At 43.8% G+C, this 20960-nt stretch overlaps 1 protein-coding gene across 1 annotated transcript in view; it reads right to left on the reverse strand.

Annotated features, from left to right (window-relative positions):
• The window catches only part of LOC124775374, a 607101-nt gene that overhangs the window by 457212 nt on the left and 128929 nt on the right, over positions 1 to 20960 (reverse strand). The window contains exon 3 of the mRNA XM_047250212.1: positions 2988 to 3183. Within this exon, the coding sequence (XP_047106168.1) occupies positions 2988 to 3183 (196 nt within the window). The remainder of the gene's footprint in view (positions 1 to 2987; positions 3184 to 20960) is intronic.

Here is a 20960-nt window from a genome sequence, read left to right on the forward strand (position 1 = left end):
GCTGCGTCAGTGGAAACCGAGCCACTACAGTGCAGCCCGACAAATAGAAGCCTCAGCTTTCAGGAATACGTCGTTACTGACATGGCTATGGCGTTACTGGCGCCCAGGGCAGTCTTCAACATTGCAACCCCCTCTTCCTGCCTATATATCTTTTTGGTTAATCCTTATCGCTGTTTAATTTGATATACGTTTATTGAGATCAACACGACTCTACAACGAAGTAAAAGGTACACATTTCAGTAATCTTTTTTTGCGTGATGTAATTCCAAACATGGAACAGCACATGGTCCAAAGCCGCATTGCTCGCAAGAATAACAGGATTTGTGTTTTATTCTTATGCTGCTAACCAATGAAATACCGTAACGAACAAAACCGCAAACACAAAACACCCAGCCTGAGAAATAAAATGAAGCACCCAAAAGGGCAGGAGGAAACGAAATAAGAATTCAAGGACTCGAGAGGCTATGTAATGATATTTCAGTGATTCCAGAATAGTCAAATTTACAAAGAACTCGTCCTGACTAACGTATAACAGCGACCCTGTCTACAGAAGCAGCGCGTAAGAGGTCGCACTGGAGCACAAGCTTGTGATAGGTCTACTTATAGCTGGATACACCACAGCTTAAATCTTTCATTAATATGAAGATGTTAAAGGAAATACGAGCGCAATGTATCATCCGTATCACTTCGCTCGGCCATAAATAATAGCGTTACGGTATCTTACTAATAAGTTATCTTAATTATGGCTGCTGAGCCGGTAAAAAAGCTCGCTGAACGGCGGGAAACCGGTTTGGAGACTCAATCCCTCATCCACGAGATTGTAACATGACATTCACTTTCAGTTAATCCGGACAGTGGTCTCATTCGAGTTACAGATTACAACTCCTGGGAGTGTTCTTGGATTCTCAGAAATGCCATCACTGTATTCTATATTATCCATTTGATATAAGGGACAGTCAAATGAAAACGAGACAGATGGAAGAAAAGTAAGTAAACTATTTATTATTTCAAAACGAATCAACATAATTGTTAATGCAGTTGTCCCACTGTGGAACGAGACGGTTAACGCCTTCATGGAATAGCATCTGTGGTTGCCTACGGAACCATGGTAGTAGACCCGGGTGTGCACCTATTCGTACGACGCAAATCGACGGCCACTAATGTCTTTCTTCAGGGCTTCAAAAATATAGAAATCGCTCGGGGATAGGTACTTTATGAAGAGTGTGTAAGGACTCCCCAGCGAGACTTCTCCAGGGTAGTCGAAACAACCTTGCCAAAATGCAGGTAGGCCCCCAATCGTGGTTTCGCAGGCAAATAAATTTTCCGTAAGGCATGAAACGTCTTGTCCCACAATGGGACAAATGTATGAAGAGTTATGGCGATTACTTTTGAGATAATACATAGTTCACTTACTTTTTTCAATCCGCCTCGTTCTCATTTGAAGTCTTTTATACTACGCGCAGTGCTGCCTTGAATCAAAACTACTAGCTACTAGGCAGACGAAGAATAAAACATGTGGTACTATCTTACCAAAAGAGGAAGGAGGCGTATTAACTGTTAACTTTGGGAATGAAGAGAACTCTACAGGCGAAAATTTGCTGCGGACGATGTAGGTTGCTGTATGTATCCCAATATTATTATGTACATTTAACGTAATACGCTTCTACGGTATCAAAGAACACGAAAGACTAAGAATTCGGAAAGAAAATAGCAGTGGTATCCCTATATTTGACTTTTACATGCGTCCTAAATATAGCATTGGCCTACTACTAACGTCGGCGAAACTGAAAAATGTTGGAGGCACAAATCATAATGAGTATTTCCAATGACAAAGTATGGCCATGAAGTGAAATATGAAAACATGATCTTTTTGAAACGGTATTTCCACCTATCGAAGTGGCGCTGTGTTACGACGCCGTAGTCTTGTAAGGGAAGACGAAAGTTCAAATCGCGGTCCGGCCTGCTAGGTAGATTCTCGCTGATTTCCCTAAATCCTTTAAGGCAGTTCCCGAAATATTGGTTTGAAAGACCACAGACAACTGTTTTCAGCCGGCCGGAGTGGCCGAGCGGTTAAAGGCGCTACAGTCCGGAACCGCACGACCGCTACGGTCGCAGGTTCGAATCCTGCCTTGGGCATGGATGTGTGTGATGTCCTTAAGTTAGTTAGGTTTAAGTAGTTCTAAGTTCTATGGGACTTATGACCACAGCAGTTGAGTCCCATAGTGCTCAGAGCCATTTTTGAACTGTTTTCCTCGCGCTTTCCCCTTCCGAGCCCGTGTTTCATTTTTTAAAGACCTTGTCGTTGATGGCACATTAAACCCTAATTTTGTTTCAGCCCTTTCAGACCTGTGTTTCTTCTGGAGGAAGGAAAATTTTTCTTTGTGTGGTATACTCTCACGTGACTTTTTAATAATTTTAGATGGAAGATTTATACAAAAACATGTAGCTGTTTCCTAAACAAACTTTGTACATTTGGCTTCAGTCTATGGACTAAAATAACTAATTACGAAATATTATCTATTTTAATAAATAACAAGATGATCATTCAGTAATTACCGTGTAAAATAACAATATTCATATAGTGGAATATAGGGAACCAAGCAAATCTGTATATACTGACGGTTACGAGATGCTGCGCACTGCTAAATTGACTTGCTGACATTTTTATAGTGATGCACAACAGTTGGCAGCACTTGCGCGTGATGAAAAGATTGTACATTAACAAATGTGTACCTCTGGTTTCCATTGGAAAGTAATGCTTCTGTTACAGCTGGGACAAATTTAAAATTAATGTACACAATTGTAGCCAGAGGGTCTGACAGAGTTAAAATGCTGTTTACTCCTGAATTCATCATCACGAACTACGATTTAAGCATTCAACTACGTTGAGACAAAGTATAAACTACCGAAACGCTTGCTGCCCACGATGAAAAGGATAAGTGCACAAATAGTGTCGAACGGGCAAGAGAACATTGTCTGTGACTTACCTGAACACTTTAGCTCGCGCCGCAGCTCGTCGGATGCCTGGAAACAGTCCGGTACTCCATCGCAGAGCTTGGACAGTTCGTACAGTTGCAGCACATCGGTCGATTCATTCACCTGGCATCCGAAGTAACCGTCTTCCAAGTTCAAGAAGAATATTTCGTGTTTGATTGCATGGCCGAGTCCGTTATATGATAATACCTGCAAAGCAGAAGAAAAAAAAAACTGATTACAAATACTGCTTCACCAAGCAAATTTCATCACTTTACAGAGTGCGTCACTTCTATTTTACATGTATTCTATCACTGAAAGTCATTTGTAATTTATCATCTTCGAAACATTATACTTAAGATTGCTAGTTGTTGCGACGATAAAGTTATAAATCAGTAACTGATCAGTCGTGAGGCACGCAGCAACAAAATAGGTTTGTAGCTTCCTAGAGTGACACGAAATTTTCTTATGTTAGTGTTTCTACGTCTACATCTCCAACATTACTCTGCAATTCACACTTCAGTGTTTCGCACAGCGTACACAGACCCGTTTCTGAACCGTTCCACTCTCAAACTGCGCGGGGGAGAATAAACACCTAAATCTTTATGTGTGAGCTTTCATTTATATTTTGTCAGGATGGTTATTTCTTCCTTAATAGGTGGGAGACAACAAAATATTTTGTTATTTGGAGCAGACAGTTGGTGACTGTAATTTTGCGTAAAGATCTCGTCGCACTGAAAAGCATCTTTGCCTCATTGATTGCCACCCCAATCCGCGCATTATATGCATGACACTCTCTCCCCCATGACGCGACAATACAAAACGAGTTGTCCCCGCGTGAAGTTTTTCAATGTCCTCCGTCAATCTTGTTTGGTAAGGATCTCATAACTTGCAACCGGACTCCAGAAGAGAACGGACAAGCATGTTGCAAACAGTTCCTTTAGTAGATCTGTTGCGTCTTCTAAGCGTATTGCTAAGAAAACGAAGTGTTTGTTCGTTTTAACCACAAGTTTTTCATGTGATGGTTTCATTTTAAGTTGTTCGCAACTGAAACCCTTAGGTATTTTGCTGAATCGACAGCCTTTAAATTTTATATATACACTCCTGGAAATTGAAATAAGAACACCGTGAATTCATTGTCCCAGGAAGGGGAAACTTTATTGACACATTCCTGGGGTCAGATACATCACATGATCACACTGACAGAACCACAGGCACATAGACACAGGCAACAGAGCATGCACAATGTCGGCACTAGTACAGTGTATATCCACCTTTCGCAGCAATGCAGGCTGCTATTCTCCCATGGAGACGATCGTAGAGATGCTGGATGTAGTCCTGTGGAACGGCTTGCCATGCCATTTCCACCTGGCGCCTCAGTTGGACCAGCGTTCGTGCTGGACGTGCAGACCGCGTGAGACGGCGCTTCATCCAGTCCCAAACATGCTCAATGGGGGACAGATCCGGAGATCTTGCTGGCCAGGGTAGTTGACTTACACCTTCTAGAGCACGTTGGGTGGCACGGGATACATGCGGACGTGCATTGTCCTGTTGGAACAGCAAGTTCCCTTGCCGGTCTAGGAATGGTAGAACGATGGGTTCGATGACGGTTTGGATGTACCGTGCACTATTCAGTGTCCCCTCGACGATCACCAGTGGTGTACGGCCAGTGTAGGAGATCGCTTCCCACACCATGATGCCGGGTGTTGGCCCTGTGTGCCTCGGTCGTATGCAGTCCTGATTGTGGCGCTCACCTGCACGGCGCCAAACACGCATACGACCATCATTGGCACCAAGGCAGAAGCGACTCTCATCGCTGAAGACGACACGTCTCCATTCGTCCCTCCATTCACGCCTGTCGCGACACCACTGGAGGCGGGCTGCACGATGTTGGGGCGTGAGCGGAAGACGGCCTAACGGTGTGCGGGACCGTAGTCCAGCTTCATGGAGACGGTTGCGAATGGTCCTCGCCGATACCCCAGGAGCAACAGTGTCCCTAATTTGCTGGGAAGTGGCGGTGCGGTCCCCTACGGCACTGCGTAGGATCCTACGGTCTTGGCGTGCATCCGTGCGTCGCTGCGGTCCGGTCCCAGGTCGACGGGCACGTGCACCTTCCGCCGACCACTGGCGACAACATCGATGTACTGTGGAGACCTCACGCCCCACGTGTTGAGCAATTCGGCGGTACGTCCACCCGGCCTCCCGCATGCCCACTATACGCCCTCGCTCAAAGTCCGTCAACTGCACATACGGTTCACGTCCACGCTGTCGCGGGATGCTACCAGTGTTAAAGACTGCGATGGAGCTCCGTATGCCACGCCAAACTGGCTGACACTGACGGCGGCGGTGCACAAATGCTGCGCAGCTAGCGCCATTCGACGGCCAACACCGCGGTTCCTGGTGTGTCCGCTGTGCCGTGCGTGTGATCATTGCTTGTACAGCCCTCTCGCAGTGTCCGGAGCAAGTATGGTGGGTCTGACACACCGGTGTCAATGTGTTCTTTTTTCCATTTCCAGGAGTGTATATATATATGATGTCTTTCGGACATCTCCGGAAGAACAGACACCATTTTGATCCAGCAATCATTGTGAATTACAATACAAAGGAATTAAAGACATTGTCTGCTGGAGGGTATAGACTGAAGTCAATGAGGAAAGTTGAAAATTTGGACCAAACCGAGATTCGAAACCGCGTCTCCTGTTTAGTAAACAGATGCACTGACCACCAAGTACTTTGGACACAGAGGTCAGTGCACCTGCGCAGAATATCCTACCACGCCTCCCGACAGAACAAATACTCGAATATCCACACATTACTAATGTAGCGGCCCCTGCTCATTATCCTCGTTACTCACGGCATTTCGCGAAAGAACGGACACCACACACACATATGTATGTGTCGAGACGGACAATGATCTCTTCAGTGCAGACGCTCACCAGGCTCGAACTCTTACGGCAATCGGCGAAATGCCGCGAGTAACGAGGATTATAGAAAACAGGCACTACATTAGTAGTGTGTCCGTGCAGTTGCAATGACCACTGCGTCCGGATGGCTTCGTGGAGACCTGGGTTCGAATCCCGGTCCGGCACAAATTTTCAACTTTCTCCATTGATTTCAGTCAATGCCCGCTTGCAGTCAATGTCTGCAATTCCTATGTGTCTTAACCCTCCAATTTTGTTTGATTCAGCGTATTATTAAAATCTGACGGAATTTTTAGTACTGATATGGAAAACCTCACACTTTTTAATGTTCAGGTTCAGTTTCGTCGTACGAGGCAGATATCTTTTGTAAATTATTTTGTATTTAGCTTTAATCTTATGGTGACATTACTAGACGGTTAACGATACAATCTAAGAGAACTTCAAATCTCGGAAAGTAGAGACAATGAAACTGAATGCGCAGCGGGTAAAAACCTTCGTGTAGCACTAGCAAAGGCAATACATTTCCTGCGTATCTACCTGAGTTGTTTAGCTTTGATATGCACTCTGAATAGTTTGCTTCCTGACACGAACGCGTATTTGGCTTATGTCTATGAGCATTTTGTAGGTGTTTACATGAAAGTAACAGAAGGTTAAAAAAATTTTCTTCATAGAGAGCAATATGAATATGCTATCTTCCCCCTGGCTATTCGTTTGTGAAACAGCGCAGCGCTTAATGCACAGTACGATAGAGGGTATTCAACGATTCGTGGCTTAAGTGTACAATGCGCTGAGTTCACGGTATATAGATATTCAAAAGAAGCATTACTCTGAAAACAATGACAACTGGTGCCGTTTTGGAATCTATGGCGGCACTATTCGAATGACTTACTCAACAACGGCATGTGAGTAGAGAGCGTGATACGCGAGAACAAAGTTAGCGGCACAGAATCCTTGCCTTTAGAGTTTGGAGACTAGAACAGAGCAAAGGCGTGGAAAGGAAGTGGATGGACTCGGGACGCCACGTCCGACGGCGGCTCGGTGGTCTCGATCGACGGCAGCGCTCGCCGCCTCGCCCTGTTTTTACGACGAAGCCGCAGTGAGAACGCCAGAGCGCTGAATAGCGACGGCGCTCGCTCATACCTACTCCGCTGCGGTTTTTCCACGCCGCGAGCATTTCGCGAGCCGTTTCCCTTCGAAATGCACATGCCGACGCCGACTCCTAAGAGTGAAAGAAAAATGAAATCGTCGATCAAGGGCTCGTTTCTGACGGACACAGCTCGGTATCCTAATCATTTCTCAAGGTCTGTGCTGCAAGAATGTTCGACGTTAACCCCATCAACGTGGGCACGCTTTTAAGAAACCGAATTCTGTCAATCACAACCCAGCACAAAAGGAAGAGTAATGGAAGAGTAACGATTCTTTAAAATAACATTGCCTAGTAAGGTCCTTTAGTTGGGTTACAGGCGAAATGGCAAATGATGTTGAAGGTATTTGACATTAGAGAAACGGAAGAATGATAAAAGCGGGTTAATAACTTCAGTTCTGTTACGAGGAAGGAGTAAGAAGTGAGTCGACGAACACTTCTATAAACAATTAACTGTCATGCTAAAGCGACAAGATACAGACATTATCAGAGGAGGTAATTGTTCCCAGTATCTACAAGGCTAGGGGCGCAAACGGTCGAATAATGGGAAATCTGTACTTGGTTGTTAAAAAGAATTCGGATATTTATTTCAAACGGTTCTACAATCACTGATGCGATTTCTAATTACCATATTGGCCAAACGTGGTCGCTTCTATGACAAGCGATTGAGTGGAACACATTTTCTATCGGGCAGGTCTCAGTTACCCTGTTGCGTCGTCTAGATTGTGGGCGTCGGCTATGACGCACGTTTGTGGTTCAGGAGTGCAGTATAGTGAGAGGCTTCTTGCGTGAGGGAATGGGAAGGAAACGAAGATTAGAATTTAACTAGTCGCGACTAGGATGGTAGGAACGGAGGGCGAACTCGGATCAGGAGAAGGATGTAGAAGGAAATGGGCTGTGTCCATATCCGAGGAACTACCCGCTCATCCTACGTGGTTCAGGATGCATCATAAAACCTAAATGCTAGACGAGGATTTGAGACCCACTAGTTCCGCTGTAGCTGGAATGAAATGAACAGTTTTATGAGAACACCCAATTGACTGAGAGTTTACTGCTGAAAGGTGAAAGTATCTAGGAGTAGCAGAAATTCTACCTTGGAAGCAAAATAACACATGTTGGAGGAGTCAAGGCGAACATAAAAATCAGACTAACATAGAGAAAGAGGGCATTCCTGGGAAAAGAAGCTTATTACTGTCAAACATCGGCCTAAATTTGAGGGAGACATTTCTCAGAATAAGAGAAAAAGAAGAGAATTGGAACGTTTAAGATGTGGTGCTGCAGAAGGATGTTGAAAATCCGGTGGAGAGATAAGAAATGGGGACCTACTCCGGAGAAACAGTAAGGAGAGGAGCATGTGAAAAACATTGACAAGCAAAAGACGCATGATGATGGGACACCAAAGAATAACTTCCACGGTACTTGATGGGGCTATAGGGAGTAAAAACTGTAAGGGAAGGCAGATGTTGGAATCTAACCAACAAATAATAGAGGATACTCGATGAAAGAGTTACTTTGAGATGAAGAGGTTGTCGTCACAGGAGAGGAATTCGTGTTGAGCCGCATAAAAAAAGCAGACGAGTGACGACTCGGAGGATCAATGATCAATGGTAAAATGATTCAAAGCTGTGGGCTTTGTAGTTTTTGTAGCTCTGGCGGAATTGATGGCCTCAATTGAAGAAAGTTTCGCAGGTTCGTTTATCTGCTAACTATGTTGACTACGTAGCGACAATAATGATGTTCTACTTCCCTCCCTCGGAGACTAGTAAAGATCGTTCCACTGAATAGTTAAACAATATATGCAATACCTGCTTAAGCTTCTTTCAGTCTTCATGGACTGCTTCATGCGAATACCGATCTTGGAAACCATTTCCTCTTATCCCCCTCTCCCCCGCCCCCCCCCCCCCACACACACACAGTCAAACACACATACAAAACTGCTTTGGAAACGATACTCATGCGGCGATCTTGCTATTCACATGCCGGGTGTGCGGTAGATACGTATTCGTAGTGACATATTTACAAGGTGAGTGACCCACGTATCTGATTATAAGAGGACACAGAGATCGAAGACTACAATAAAAATTATTTATATGGTATCGAAAATGGTTTCTATCTAGGATGGGTACGTACAGAAAACTCAGGCTGCTGTCAAGCGGATGATCTAAGACCACTTTGTGGCAACTGCATTGCTCTCAAGGCGTTGCCGTTAAACACTGAGTAACTGGAGCGTGGAGAAACTGAATACAGTGATTTATTGGAAGAAAACGCAATATACAGCTCGCAAATATCATTCACCGAAGCGAATGCTGAGCAAAATGCGCACAAACAGGATATAGACCAGCGGCTCGCTGACTGATGGCTCTCCGTTACTGCAACGAGTTTTTCTGCTGTGGAGGTGATCCGGCCGTCCTATGCCACCTGCATTGTCCTCGCGCTCTGCCCCAGACAGAGAACTGATATCGCCTCGCTTCTCTATTACTTTGAATAGAATGTGAAATACGGAATCAGTAGGTTCCTTCCTAGAATCGCGAAAAATTTCGAGACAGTCTTATCAGTAAATCTAGTTACCTGTACCGCGAACACAGTAATAAAAATTAGTTAAGCCATCTGCTTGCTCCAGTAAGCCTGTTGTGTCTTGATTAAAGAATAGTAGTGTGATAGTTGCTTCAGACGGGTATCAAAAAACTGATTGTCAAAGGTTGATTAATGATGCCCTCTTAGTAACGATTTGACGTATTACTTATATTCCCATGTTAGTATGGTGAACAGTTATAGAACCGGTAATTATGATGTCTGTTTTAGTCACATCACAATGAAATAGCGTTAATACAAGCAATGAAAGGTGATTCTCGAGGAAATATTTTTCTGCAAATGGTTTAACTGAATTAACGAACTTTGGAAGAATTAGATATTCATGGGGCAAGGTCAGAATGGTAAAACAGGTACCGAAAGAAGAAAACTATGGTAAACAAATTACTCACTACGCAATTTTAGCCGTGATTGGTTTCAGCCGAAAGACTAGTCTTTCCAGAGAAAAGTGTAGTTGCACTTGTGCCATCTCAAGATATTTCTAAAGTAAGTTTCTAGTAAATACGTGCTAATACTTGAAAAGGAGACAATGTCTAACACATCTTACTTTGAAGTACAACCTATTGTCAGAAATGTGCAGTTATCTTCAGAAATTAGTATACGTCTTCAGCAAGTGTTGCAGCTCTGGTATTTATATTTAAATCAAGAGGCGCAATTACACAAGTAGTTAAATATTGGCGTGTGCAATAGTGTAGATGCAATCACCCTCAGTCCATTGCAAAAAAAGGATAAGAAAGTGTAACGCCATTGTTTGACGACATTTTTGTATATGACTTACACCTCCTGAAATGTTGCTTCTCTTGTATCCCGCGAAGATAGCGGCCGCACCGAATCCAATAGTGAAATGACTGAAGTTTACGGCATTTCAGACAGGACAGGAAGGGAGGTGTCCGACCTGAGTGAATCACTGCAGCAGAACACTGATCGAAATTCCGGAGGAACGAGTCCGCAATGGCACTACCAGATGGTGCACCACTTACTTCACGTGGGCTGATCCCGTGCTACAGGAGAGATCGACACAACCGGAACCGCCGGACGGAACGACCACTTGCCGGCTGGACTGTGAGCTCCCACGGCTTCTACTACAGCGCTGCAAGGGTCGTGAGTGTTGTCACGGCATTACGACTGCTGGACTGTGGACCGTTTACCTGTGTGCTGTGGGCGAACTTTGCTCGTGACTACGGACTTGAAAATCTTCCGGGCCATTTTTATGCTAGCCTGTGTTAATTTTGCACTCATTTGTTTATATGAACCCTACTTGCTACGTGTCAATAAACATTGCGCACCACTGTGCTCTGCAAGAAAAGCTGCGGATTTATCAGCTTCATCCTCTGCGAAAACGATGTGCAATTTTGAGGGCCACGCACCCTCGACTGTTACCTTTGCTTTCGGTAGAGTAGCTTCTTAGTTATTCTCGAGATGTCCTCTCTAGTCTTCCAACTGAGGGTCATTCCTTAGAGCCATCGAAAATACTGCGGAAATGTCGATTCCTCTGTTAAAGAGGCACAGAAAAATGAAATGATCGAGTGAAAATGTTACGGTGCTAGGAATGGTACTATGAGGAATTTTGACCTACAGAACTGTAGGTTAAATGAAAACCTAGTAAACAGTTTTTGCTTCGCGATGATTTTAAATTAAGCGAAACAGTCTTCTAAACGAGTTAGCGTGTTAGCAACGGGAAGTGGATTATCATCGAGAAAGTAGCTACATTCACTTTACAAGTCACGACTGCGAAGAGCAAAAGGAGTGATGTGGCATTGTCAGTACCTGCTGAGGTTGCGTCAGAGGCACTGAGAGTAGCTGTGGATAGCGTGTTCGTGTTGTGATACCACGGGAAGGCACAAGTATTAAGACGTTTAGCGCAAAGTAAGAGGACCGGACCATGCCGGGGGCGACCGTGTGGCTGAGAGGTGTAGTGGGGTAAGGAGAGAGGTAGGAGAGTGGGTGAGCAAGTGAGAGAAGAGAGAGAGAGAGAGAGCGGCTACGGCTACGTGATCCTGCGCGAGAGGCCAGGCGGCGGCGTTACGTAAGGCGCGCACCGTTAGCCCAGGGCGGGCGGTGACGTCGACGACTGGCCTTTGCGATGCACTCACACTTACTCCAGGCCAGGTGAGGGAGGCAGACCTCCCCTTTAGTCGCAGAGCTCAGCGCCGAGGCGCTCAATCGCCGTGGCCAGAGCTTCGCCTCTCCTCTCGTCTCCGCGGTCAATGCCGCGCCATTCCTTCCGGCCATCTGATACGCTCATCGGTTCCGCAGGCAGCGTTGCCGACAGTTCTGCTGGACGACTGCGCGAAATGCGGTCGCTGCTTCAAACAGAGACCGCCTTCTGCGACCTGTCAGGACACTGCTCTTAATGGCCTATCTGCCCCCATCCATCACGGCCGAATGACGCGTATGCTAATTTCGAATTTCGAATATATTAGAACTCAAATATCATTTTATCTAAGTAAAACACTGTTTAGATCACGTGCGTTATTAATATGACCGGTTTCGGCCAAATTACTTCATCTTCAGATCTTAAATATGCAGAGTAGAATAGCTGTCACCAGCGTCAGCTGGTGGTTGTCATGAAAACTGACTCATCATCAATGACTGAACTGTTAGTTCACACACACACACACACACATATATATATATATATATATATATATATATATATATATATATATATATATATATATACTTCTTTTGGCATTTCGTTGCTTTCCTGCGACCTAAAACCGACTCGCACATTTATTTATAGAGGGACCTATAGTCTAAGGAAGATGTGGGAAAACAGCGGTCCACGGGTCGCATGCGCCAGTTGATAGTTCTCGTGCGGACCACTAAGGCAGTCAGAATTTTTATGTAACCACATATACCTTTCCTGAAATACAAAGTTAACTAATGCATGCAAATATTTTAAAAGGTACGACCCTTCGCTAACCTCTGCTTCCCCAAAGTGGCCCCCAATCCGAAACTGTTATCCACTCCTGGTCCAAGTTGAAACCGAACCACAATGAAAATTCTGTAGATTGTTGCACATAAAAATCGCCAGAGTTGTAGGTCACATTCCTAAACCGACTGGGACTATGGTTCCTCTCTGTCTCTCCCCAAGTAGAGCTGCTGATCTGTCACTAATGACCTCGGTGTCGACAGGACGTTAGACCATGGACGTCATTCAAAATGTTCTTTGCGCTATCTAATATTACTGCACATTGCTAATCCTCTTTTAGTTTTGAACTTAATATTTGTATCATTTCACATTACCAGGATATGAAGCACTACACTCAGAGCAAAATCTGCGCGTTATGGTAAGGGCTTCCTTTAATTTGAAAACATTTCTACTAGCTCCATCTTGAATTTGTTAACAAAGAGAAACTGTCCAATTTTGGTCTGCAGATCCTCTCTATTTGTTTTTAGGCAGCCGGTTTGTCTTTCAGCTACGGAGTCACTTATCGGTACGGAACTGTAAGTTCAGTGTCATAACTCAACGTTAAGAGAGCGAACTTACAGTTGCGAATCCGTAACTGTAACAAATGGTCTCAAGATGAGCAACTTTATTTAAAAATAAAAAGAAGCGATCTGCAGGCTGAAATTGGAGAGTTTTGTATAAACATGGATTCTCGACAGTCCTTAGTGAAGAATATGCCTAGTTTTGAGCTAACAAAGTGTTCACATTTTTTATGTATTTGAAAATTAACTCATTTGGTACATCACTGAGTCCATGAACAGAACAATTTCCATGTATTTACACAGTAACATACTTTTAACAAACACAGAAATAGTAGGCGGTAATTTTTTCACTTGATGAGTTCATTGTTTATTGCAGACGTTAAAGAGTGTTGAAACGATAATGACAAACTTCATAGAATAGCGCTTCTCTACTTTTCGCCAATGAAAATTTCATTATACTTGGCCATCATTAATGCTGCAGCTTACTACTGTGTGAATGTTATGATGGCTTATGTCAACACGATAGCAACAGTTACCGGTGTGAGGTTAAACTGCATTAAAACGTCGTAATGTAGGCAGATGGGAGTCAGAAGACAAAAAAATTCTAATCGTCATTACCGCATTATCGACCTTCTTTTGCTGTGTACGATGAAATGGTGTTCTGTTTCCTGTTGAACGCAAAGGTCGCCAGTGGAGCGACATTCAGCCCGCAACAGCTGCTCGGTGTCCAGTTATGGCTTTTTGCACGAGTGAGTCAAGTATTGTGATCACCGCCTATTCTGTTTCGAGCGCGCCACGTTGCCCGTTACCCAGAAGGTCGCGCGAGCGAAAGGTAACTACTGCTGAGCGGACAGCCGCCAGCCTTGTGGTCAAACAGCTGGCGGGGCTGCGAATTACCGCTGTACTGTGTAAGACTGTGCCTTTACCGCTCATCTATACGAACGCGTGGGATAAAGCTGCGAGTGTCAGAGAGGTAGATTTCTGTGCAAAGCACGCCACGTTTCACGACTTTGTTCCAATTCTCAAGTGCCCCGCCATATACATCTGTTTCAGTGCGATGTCTGGACATGTAAATCATCTGCATTTCAGTGCATTTTGGTTATTTATTCAGAACTGTTAATGTGTTTTGGGAGCAGTGTTGAAGTTTAAATATTTACAGAACATGTCAGCAGGGCTAAATTGTGAAAGATTTAAGATTTTCTACTAACTCCAGGAAACATTGAATTTTTCGAGATTTTTTCAGAGATTTTTGGGCAAATCTCCAAGATATCCGTACTGAAATTTACATTATTACGCAAGTAGATGCTATTACCACAGCTCTTGACAAAACGGATACATATATGGAACGCATTTTGTTTTGCAGCTATGTAATTCCCTTTAAAAAAAAAAAAAAAAAAAGAAAAATGTTCGAATGGCTCTGAGCACTATGGGACTTAACATCTGAGGTCATCAGTCCCCTGGAACTTTTAACTTATTAAGCCTACCTAACCTAAGGACATCACACACATCCATGCACGAGGCAGGATTTGAACCTGCGACCGTAGCGGTCGCACGGTTCCAGACTGAAGCGCCTAGAACCGCTCGGCCACACCGGCCCGCATACTTTCAAAAGAAGACAAATTGTTATTTGTCTTCTTATGAAAGTAGAATTACAGAGTTGCAGACATCCAAATAATATTTTTTACGTTCAAAATTTTAAACCTGAGATGATTACTGTCTTTTGAATTATTTATGTTGAATAGAATAAATCAGTTGATATTAGAGTAACAAGAGGCATTCATCCCTTCTCACAAAGAATAAGGAGCAGAAAATTTTAGCTGCTGATGCATACAACCATTTCTTACTCTCCAGTCTTCTACTTTTGTTGCTAACGTATTTACTTGTGGTTTTTTTTTTGTAATCACTATTCTTGAGAAATGTCTGCTCTATACATCTTTCTTTCTTTTCTACCGCACAATGAGCCTCTCGTGAAGATCTCACTGAAGTTGACTGGTCAATAGACAAATTGCGCAAGGCAGGAGAAGTTGAAAGGGAGCTGTACAGTATATTGTACAACCCTTCATTTATCACGACCTTCAGCAGTAGTCGATGTTTTGCCAGTGTGCTGCGGACATGAATATATATTTGCCATCAGTCTGCCTGCCGATTGTTATAGATCTTATTTTGGTTTAGCCATGAAGTATACGTCATTTAATAAGTATCAGAACACAGTGCGGGAAAAAGATGCAATGTAAACATGCCCGAGCCAAAAAGAGATATGTACGAAAAGGAAGATGAGCATATATATGTATTCTAATGTTTCCTTACGTCAATGTCAAAGTTTTTCACTCTTTAACTACCGATCTCTTCCCGTCCGTGATGCTCGGTGGACGTGCAGCATTATGTCAGACAAAAATATATATTTGTGTAAAACTTTTTACAATATATCTTCTCGAAAGGGTGGCAGTTTCTTTCATTTATAAATTATTTCATTCTGAAAATGATACCTGGATATGTCGTAGCCTGCAAACTTCGGAAAACACGCCGAAATTATATATGATTGTATTATACAGCATTCTTTATCACGGATCTGCAGGGTACATCCTTTTCTTCAAGAAAGAATAGGTAAATACAGGTACCACTCTGTTCGAAGGAAAGTTAATATATCAATCTATTTAGACTGTTACAGTGGTAATCACAGCGACAGACTTTGGAGTTACGAACTCAGACGCTTGAACTGCTGCTGGTGAAAATATCCGCCAGTCACACACCTCGAAATAATCCACATTATTCGCACTTGCTTAGGGCACCAGTGCTTAAACATCAGTATACGACGTTGACTGTCGTAGCAAGTATCGACAGTGTTTCAAAGTTTGTTGAGTTTGATTTATGCTTTAATCGAGCGATATGATGTCGAGCATTTACATCCGACAAGCAAAGAGAGTTGTAAATGGCACGCTTAAGACACTTGCTGGCTAGGTGTTACGGGAGCCGGACGCAGGATGCAGCACGGGGGGAGTTGATGTTGTACTTCCAACAGGTAATCTGTGGTCATCCAATTCAAATGCAGTGATACTTGCAAATGAAGATTATGTCTTGCATGATCGAGCCATACTGACTGTGAATTGGAGTTGGTTTGCTTTTGGACACTGTTGCAAATCACGACATTCCGTGGCACAAGCCGGCCGCTGTGGCCGAGCGGTTCTAGGCGTTTCAGTCCGGAACCACGCTGCTGCTACGGTCGCAGGTTCGAATCATGCCTCGGGCATGGATGTGTATGATGTCCTTAGGTTAGTTAGGTTTAAGTAGTTCTAAGTCTTAGGGGACTGATGACCTTAGATGTTAAGTCCCATAGTGCTTAGAGCCATTTGAACGTGGTACAAGAATTGCTATGTGTTCGTTCAGAAGCGTACTCTCCCGCCTGCCAGTGCAAATTTATATGAACTTCGCTGCATCGAGTAATTAACTCAGTGATTTTACTCAGTGTAGGAGATTTATTTCTTAATATCCAGAAGTCAGTGTCTGAGTCTTCAGCTTATGCTGTCTTACGTATAGTGTGACTACTGTGCCCCTACAACCAATGATTTCGAGATTCTTTAACCTTCATTATGCGCTTATGACAAATAAAGTAGAAACATAAAGAAATGTAAATACTGCCCTTGGTCGACCTTTTTTTGACGATCCTTGTCCAGATTTAGCATATAAAAACGTAAAAAAGTAACTTTCACGAGAACGCAAATGGAAAGAAACTTGCAAAGCGCACGCTGAAGAGAAGTCACTCTCAGAAACGCGCAGACTGGCTGTAGTGGCTGCGACGTCCGGAGGCGAACAGACAAGACGAGAAGAGGCAAGGGGATGCGCGCACGCAACTACGATTTGTGTAACGAGAGTGAAATTGCTCGGTGCTCGCTTCCGCTTCTTTGTCTGGAGGAAATCTTACCGCCCCAACCACGCCGCTATTCGTTGTTGCGTCACTGCGAGCATCAGATTACCACCCGTCAAGGATCGTGCTTGCGGTACTGTCGGAAGTGTGGCGTTCCGTCACGTTAGCTCGCGATAGTCTCACTCCGTACACCCGCTGCACTGGTGCGACACATCTAAGGCGACGGGAACGGAATCACCAATCCGTCACTCAGCACAAAGAGACCGAGCTTAAGAAATGGTTCAAATGGCTCTGAGCACTATGGGACTTAACATCTATGGTCATCAGTCCCCTAGAACTTAGAACTACTTAAACCTAACTAACCTAAGGACATCACACAACACCCAGCCATCACGAGGCAGAGAAAATCCCTGACCCCGCCGGGAATCGAACCCGGGAACCCGGGCGTGGGAAGCGAGAACGCTACCGCACGACCACGAGATGCGGGCCCGAGCTTAAGACAACTCGCGTGTTCCAGCGACAAATACGAGACACATATTCGACAATCAATAAAAGCATAGCTCTTGTTCAGTTTCAGATTACGGAACAGTTCTCTTAACGTCTGAAATCAGTGTAGGTGTTTGGTGCCAAAGGCGAGAATTTTTCTGAGCCGACCGGTGTGGCCGAGCGGTTCTATGCACTACAGTCTGGAACCGCGCGATCGCTACGGTCGCAGGTTCGAATCCTGCCTCGGGCATGAATGTGTGTGATGTCCTTAGGTTAGTTAGGTTTAAGTAGTTCTAAGTTCTAGGGGACTAATGACCTCAGCAGTTGAGTCCCATAGTGCTCAGAGCCATTTGAACCACTTGAATTTTTCTGACCTTTAATTGCATCTAAATCACTCTTAGTTAGATTGAAGTAAAAGAGATTTTTTGAGACTTACGGCCCCTCCTAAGAGACGGAAGTATAAAACAAATGTTTTTCCCCATCCAAAACGGTATGAAGTGATAGAAGCCCTCCAGCCTTCCCTGATGGGTGAGGGCATGTGCGAATGGAAAGGATGGTAATGACGGCCAACCTGATATCAACCGCTTAGTACGAATTCAGGAATGGGTTCCTTCGGAATTATGTCTAGATTTTCTTGGAGTATCGTACGGCAGTGAATTTAGCAATGTGGACGCCGTATTAATGTTATAAGTCGATACGTCATACACATGGTGTGCCTCGATAACCGTATCACGCTGAAAGGTTGGAAAAGAGGAAAAGAAATTCTGGAGCACGCCTGAGTAATTGCCTTAACTTACCTAAAAATAAAGGACTAATGCATAGAAATGCAAAAAATCGCACGTTATTTATCTCGACACATGTCCATCCGTTATTTCGGAAATGTAACCAATCTTTCATTCACATTACACGGAGGTCTAATTATAAGATATTGAGTAGCAGGTGATCAGAAGGGCTCGTCTTTAACAGAGCGTTTTCCCTCTTTTTTCTTTGGAGCTATTCCTGCTTCTATTGCTGACTCTCATCCTCGCATTAGCATAATTTTATTTCTGTGGCTGCATGTCATTCTTGTCACCATGTAACGATTTAGCTTCAAAATAAGGCAAACTGTCTGTTGATCGTGTAAATTTTGTGTGTGTGGCGTCGAATTTTAATCGCTCGTTGTGGTGCTGAAGCTACAGTGGATATCATCCGATTGGAAAGTGAATACCATACCTTGGAATAGCTGCCAATCAGCCACGATAATCCACTCAATGTCTGGCTTTCTTATCGTGAGCAAGCGCACTACGCCTTAGGCTGTACGAGTGTGATAAGAGAGAGAATTGGTTATCGTCAGAAACCGGTCAGCGATTTGTACACTATTTGATGCATGAACTATGTTTCCTGGAGAAAAGGGCATTATATTTTAAGCGTTACCGGACACGCTATTGTAGGATTCGACTACATTTGTTTTGAAGTCTTCATTTGCCAAAAATCGGTCAATTGCGTAGCCACGTTTGCGCTACGGTCGTGCGTCACCTTTCCACTTAAGACTCAAATGGAAGGCTACACCCGCAGTGTGTTTAGGATGGCTACGTTGTAGTCCTGGTGGCACATATTTATACGACCTGACGTTTGAAGTCCACAGATTCTATTCCCAGAATGCGACTGTATATTCTGCCCCTTAAAAGGTTTCGCTGTGATTCGGGTACTTTCCTTATAAGGTGACTGGATGATTTTGGGTATGTAAGGTGTTCGCACTTCACTGTAATCACAGAAACCTTTGTCTGGGGAGACAGTGTTGCCACATTGTGGATAGCCGAGTACATCCAGCTGCAAAGCAGGAGAACGTACCTACTATATTACACATTTTTGCGAAGATTTTGCAGGTACCTGCTACGGACAGTAAAATTGCACGTACGAGACGGCGTAAGGTGGGAGAATCGTTGGTACAGAGGCTGCAGAGTTGGGGCCAAGGCCAGTCGCAAGATGGCGGCGCGGCGCTGCCGGCTAACGGGACAAACCGGCGTCCGCCACATGCAAAACTCCAGACGGTCAACGCTCCACACCTTCGCTCCTTCCGCACTATTTCCTCCGTTCAGGCACTCCTTCCGGTCCAAACGTTTGAGAAATCAATCTCTGTGTCATACGCAGTGATATTATCACTAGGCTTCTCAATTTTGTCTGCATGGAGTGATGTAAGCCTAATCTTCGGAAGAACCTCACAGGAATAGCTTGTACACTGATAGATTCTGAGAACTGGATGGTTGTCTGGAGAGTGTATTGTCTGCGCCCGGTGGTGAGCGAATTATCTGTCTACCTGGAAGTGACTGACATGAAACTGGTACTCTGTGACGTTCTGTAGCAATGGGATGAGATTCCACCTTGTTGAAAAATGAATCTCTGTTTGGTATCTTCCACTGTAAACTATTGCATTAACCAGTGTTCCAACCCTCACCCCGTAATAGTTCTCCTGGCAAGATGAATGGGTTTCAGGGAGAACTGAACGTCCAAATTACGCATAAATGTTATCCAAACAACAGAAATGGAAACTCTTTCTCTCCCCACATATTTAAGCGCACACAAGCTACGATTAGTAAGGAAGGAAGTCATGCTCGGCAACGATGACGACGATGACGATGACGTCCACATTTCCCACACAAAGAGGATACCGTTTTTATTCCGTATCCACAGGAGTAATTTCTTTAGAATTTAATGACTCTGAAGGTGATCTCAGAGGCAATACGACAAATTTCAATTACTTTTTTGTGTTTTATAATTCGAACAGAAATAATCAGGAGCCGTAAAAAATATTTGCTTTTCACCAAATACTGCAATGTGAAATGCTATTGCAAGGAGCTTCACCCCGCTATTTCCATGCAAGTGGTTTGTCTGTCTGATTTCCCTTCATCCACGTGAGTTGCGTACAGCGAGAGTACCGTTGCAAGCGCCGATTCTTCAAGAAGACAATAGCTTTGTGCGCGGAAATACAAGCATGCGTGTGTATCAGTGTGTGTGTGTGTGTGTGTGTATGTGTGTGTGTGTCTACGAGAAGGAGCTTGGATCGGTGGGTAAGGATACCGTAAAACATCAATTTGTTTACTGTATTTATTTGATGCTAATATGGGTCAACGGTACGATACTAGGACCAACTCAATTTTGACTCTGTTTCGGAAGAAATCTTCTGTGAGGAGAAGTAATTCTTCCCATTGTCACCTACCTTCCAAAGAAATTTGTCTCTTTGTAATAGAAAGTACATTTTTTTAAATGTCGGCAGTCTTTTTATTGTATCTACTCTCAAATTAATTTATCAGGACACATTTTCACATTTTCCAATAAAGTATTTTTTACAAACAATTTACATATACTTGTTTCCGTGATTTTTATTTTTAGTACCTGTTCGTAACACAGTTTGTCATTCCTTTTTTTTTTAACATTCTTCTGTAGTTTTACTTTTCAAGTGTTAGTAGTTTTATTTTCTGTAGTCTTCCAAAACTCTAGGTTTCACTTACAGAAACTGATGTAACCTACACACGCAATCTTAGAAATATCTTCCTAAATTCGGTGTCGATAT

This window comes from Schistocerca piceifrons, chromosome 1 (genome assembly GCF_021461385.2).
Source record: "Schistocerca piceifrons isolate TAMUIC-IGC-003096 chromosome 1, iqSchPice1.1, whole genome shotgun sequence".
Classification (NCBI taxonomy): Eukaryota; Metazoa; Arthropoda; class Insecta; order Orthoptera; family Acrididae; genus Schistocerca; species Schistocerca piceifrons.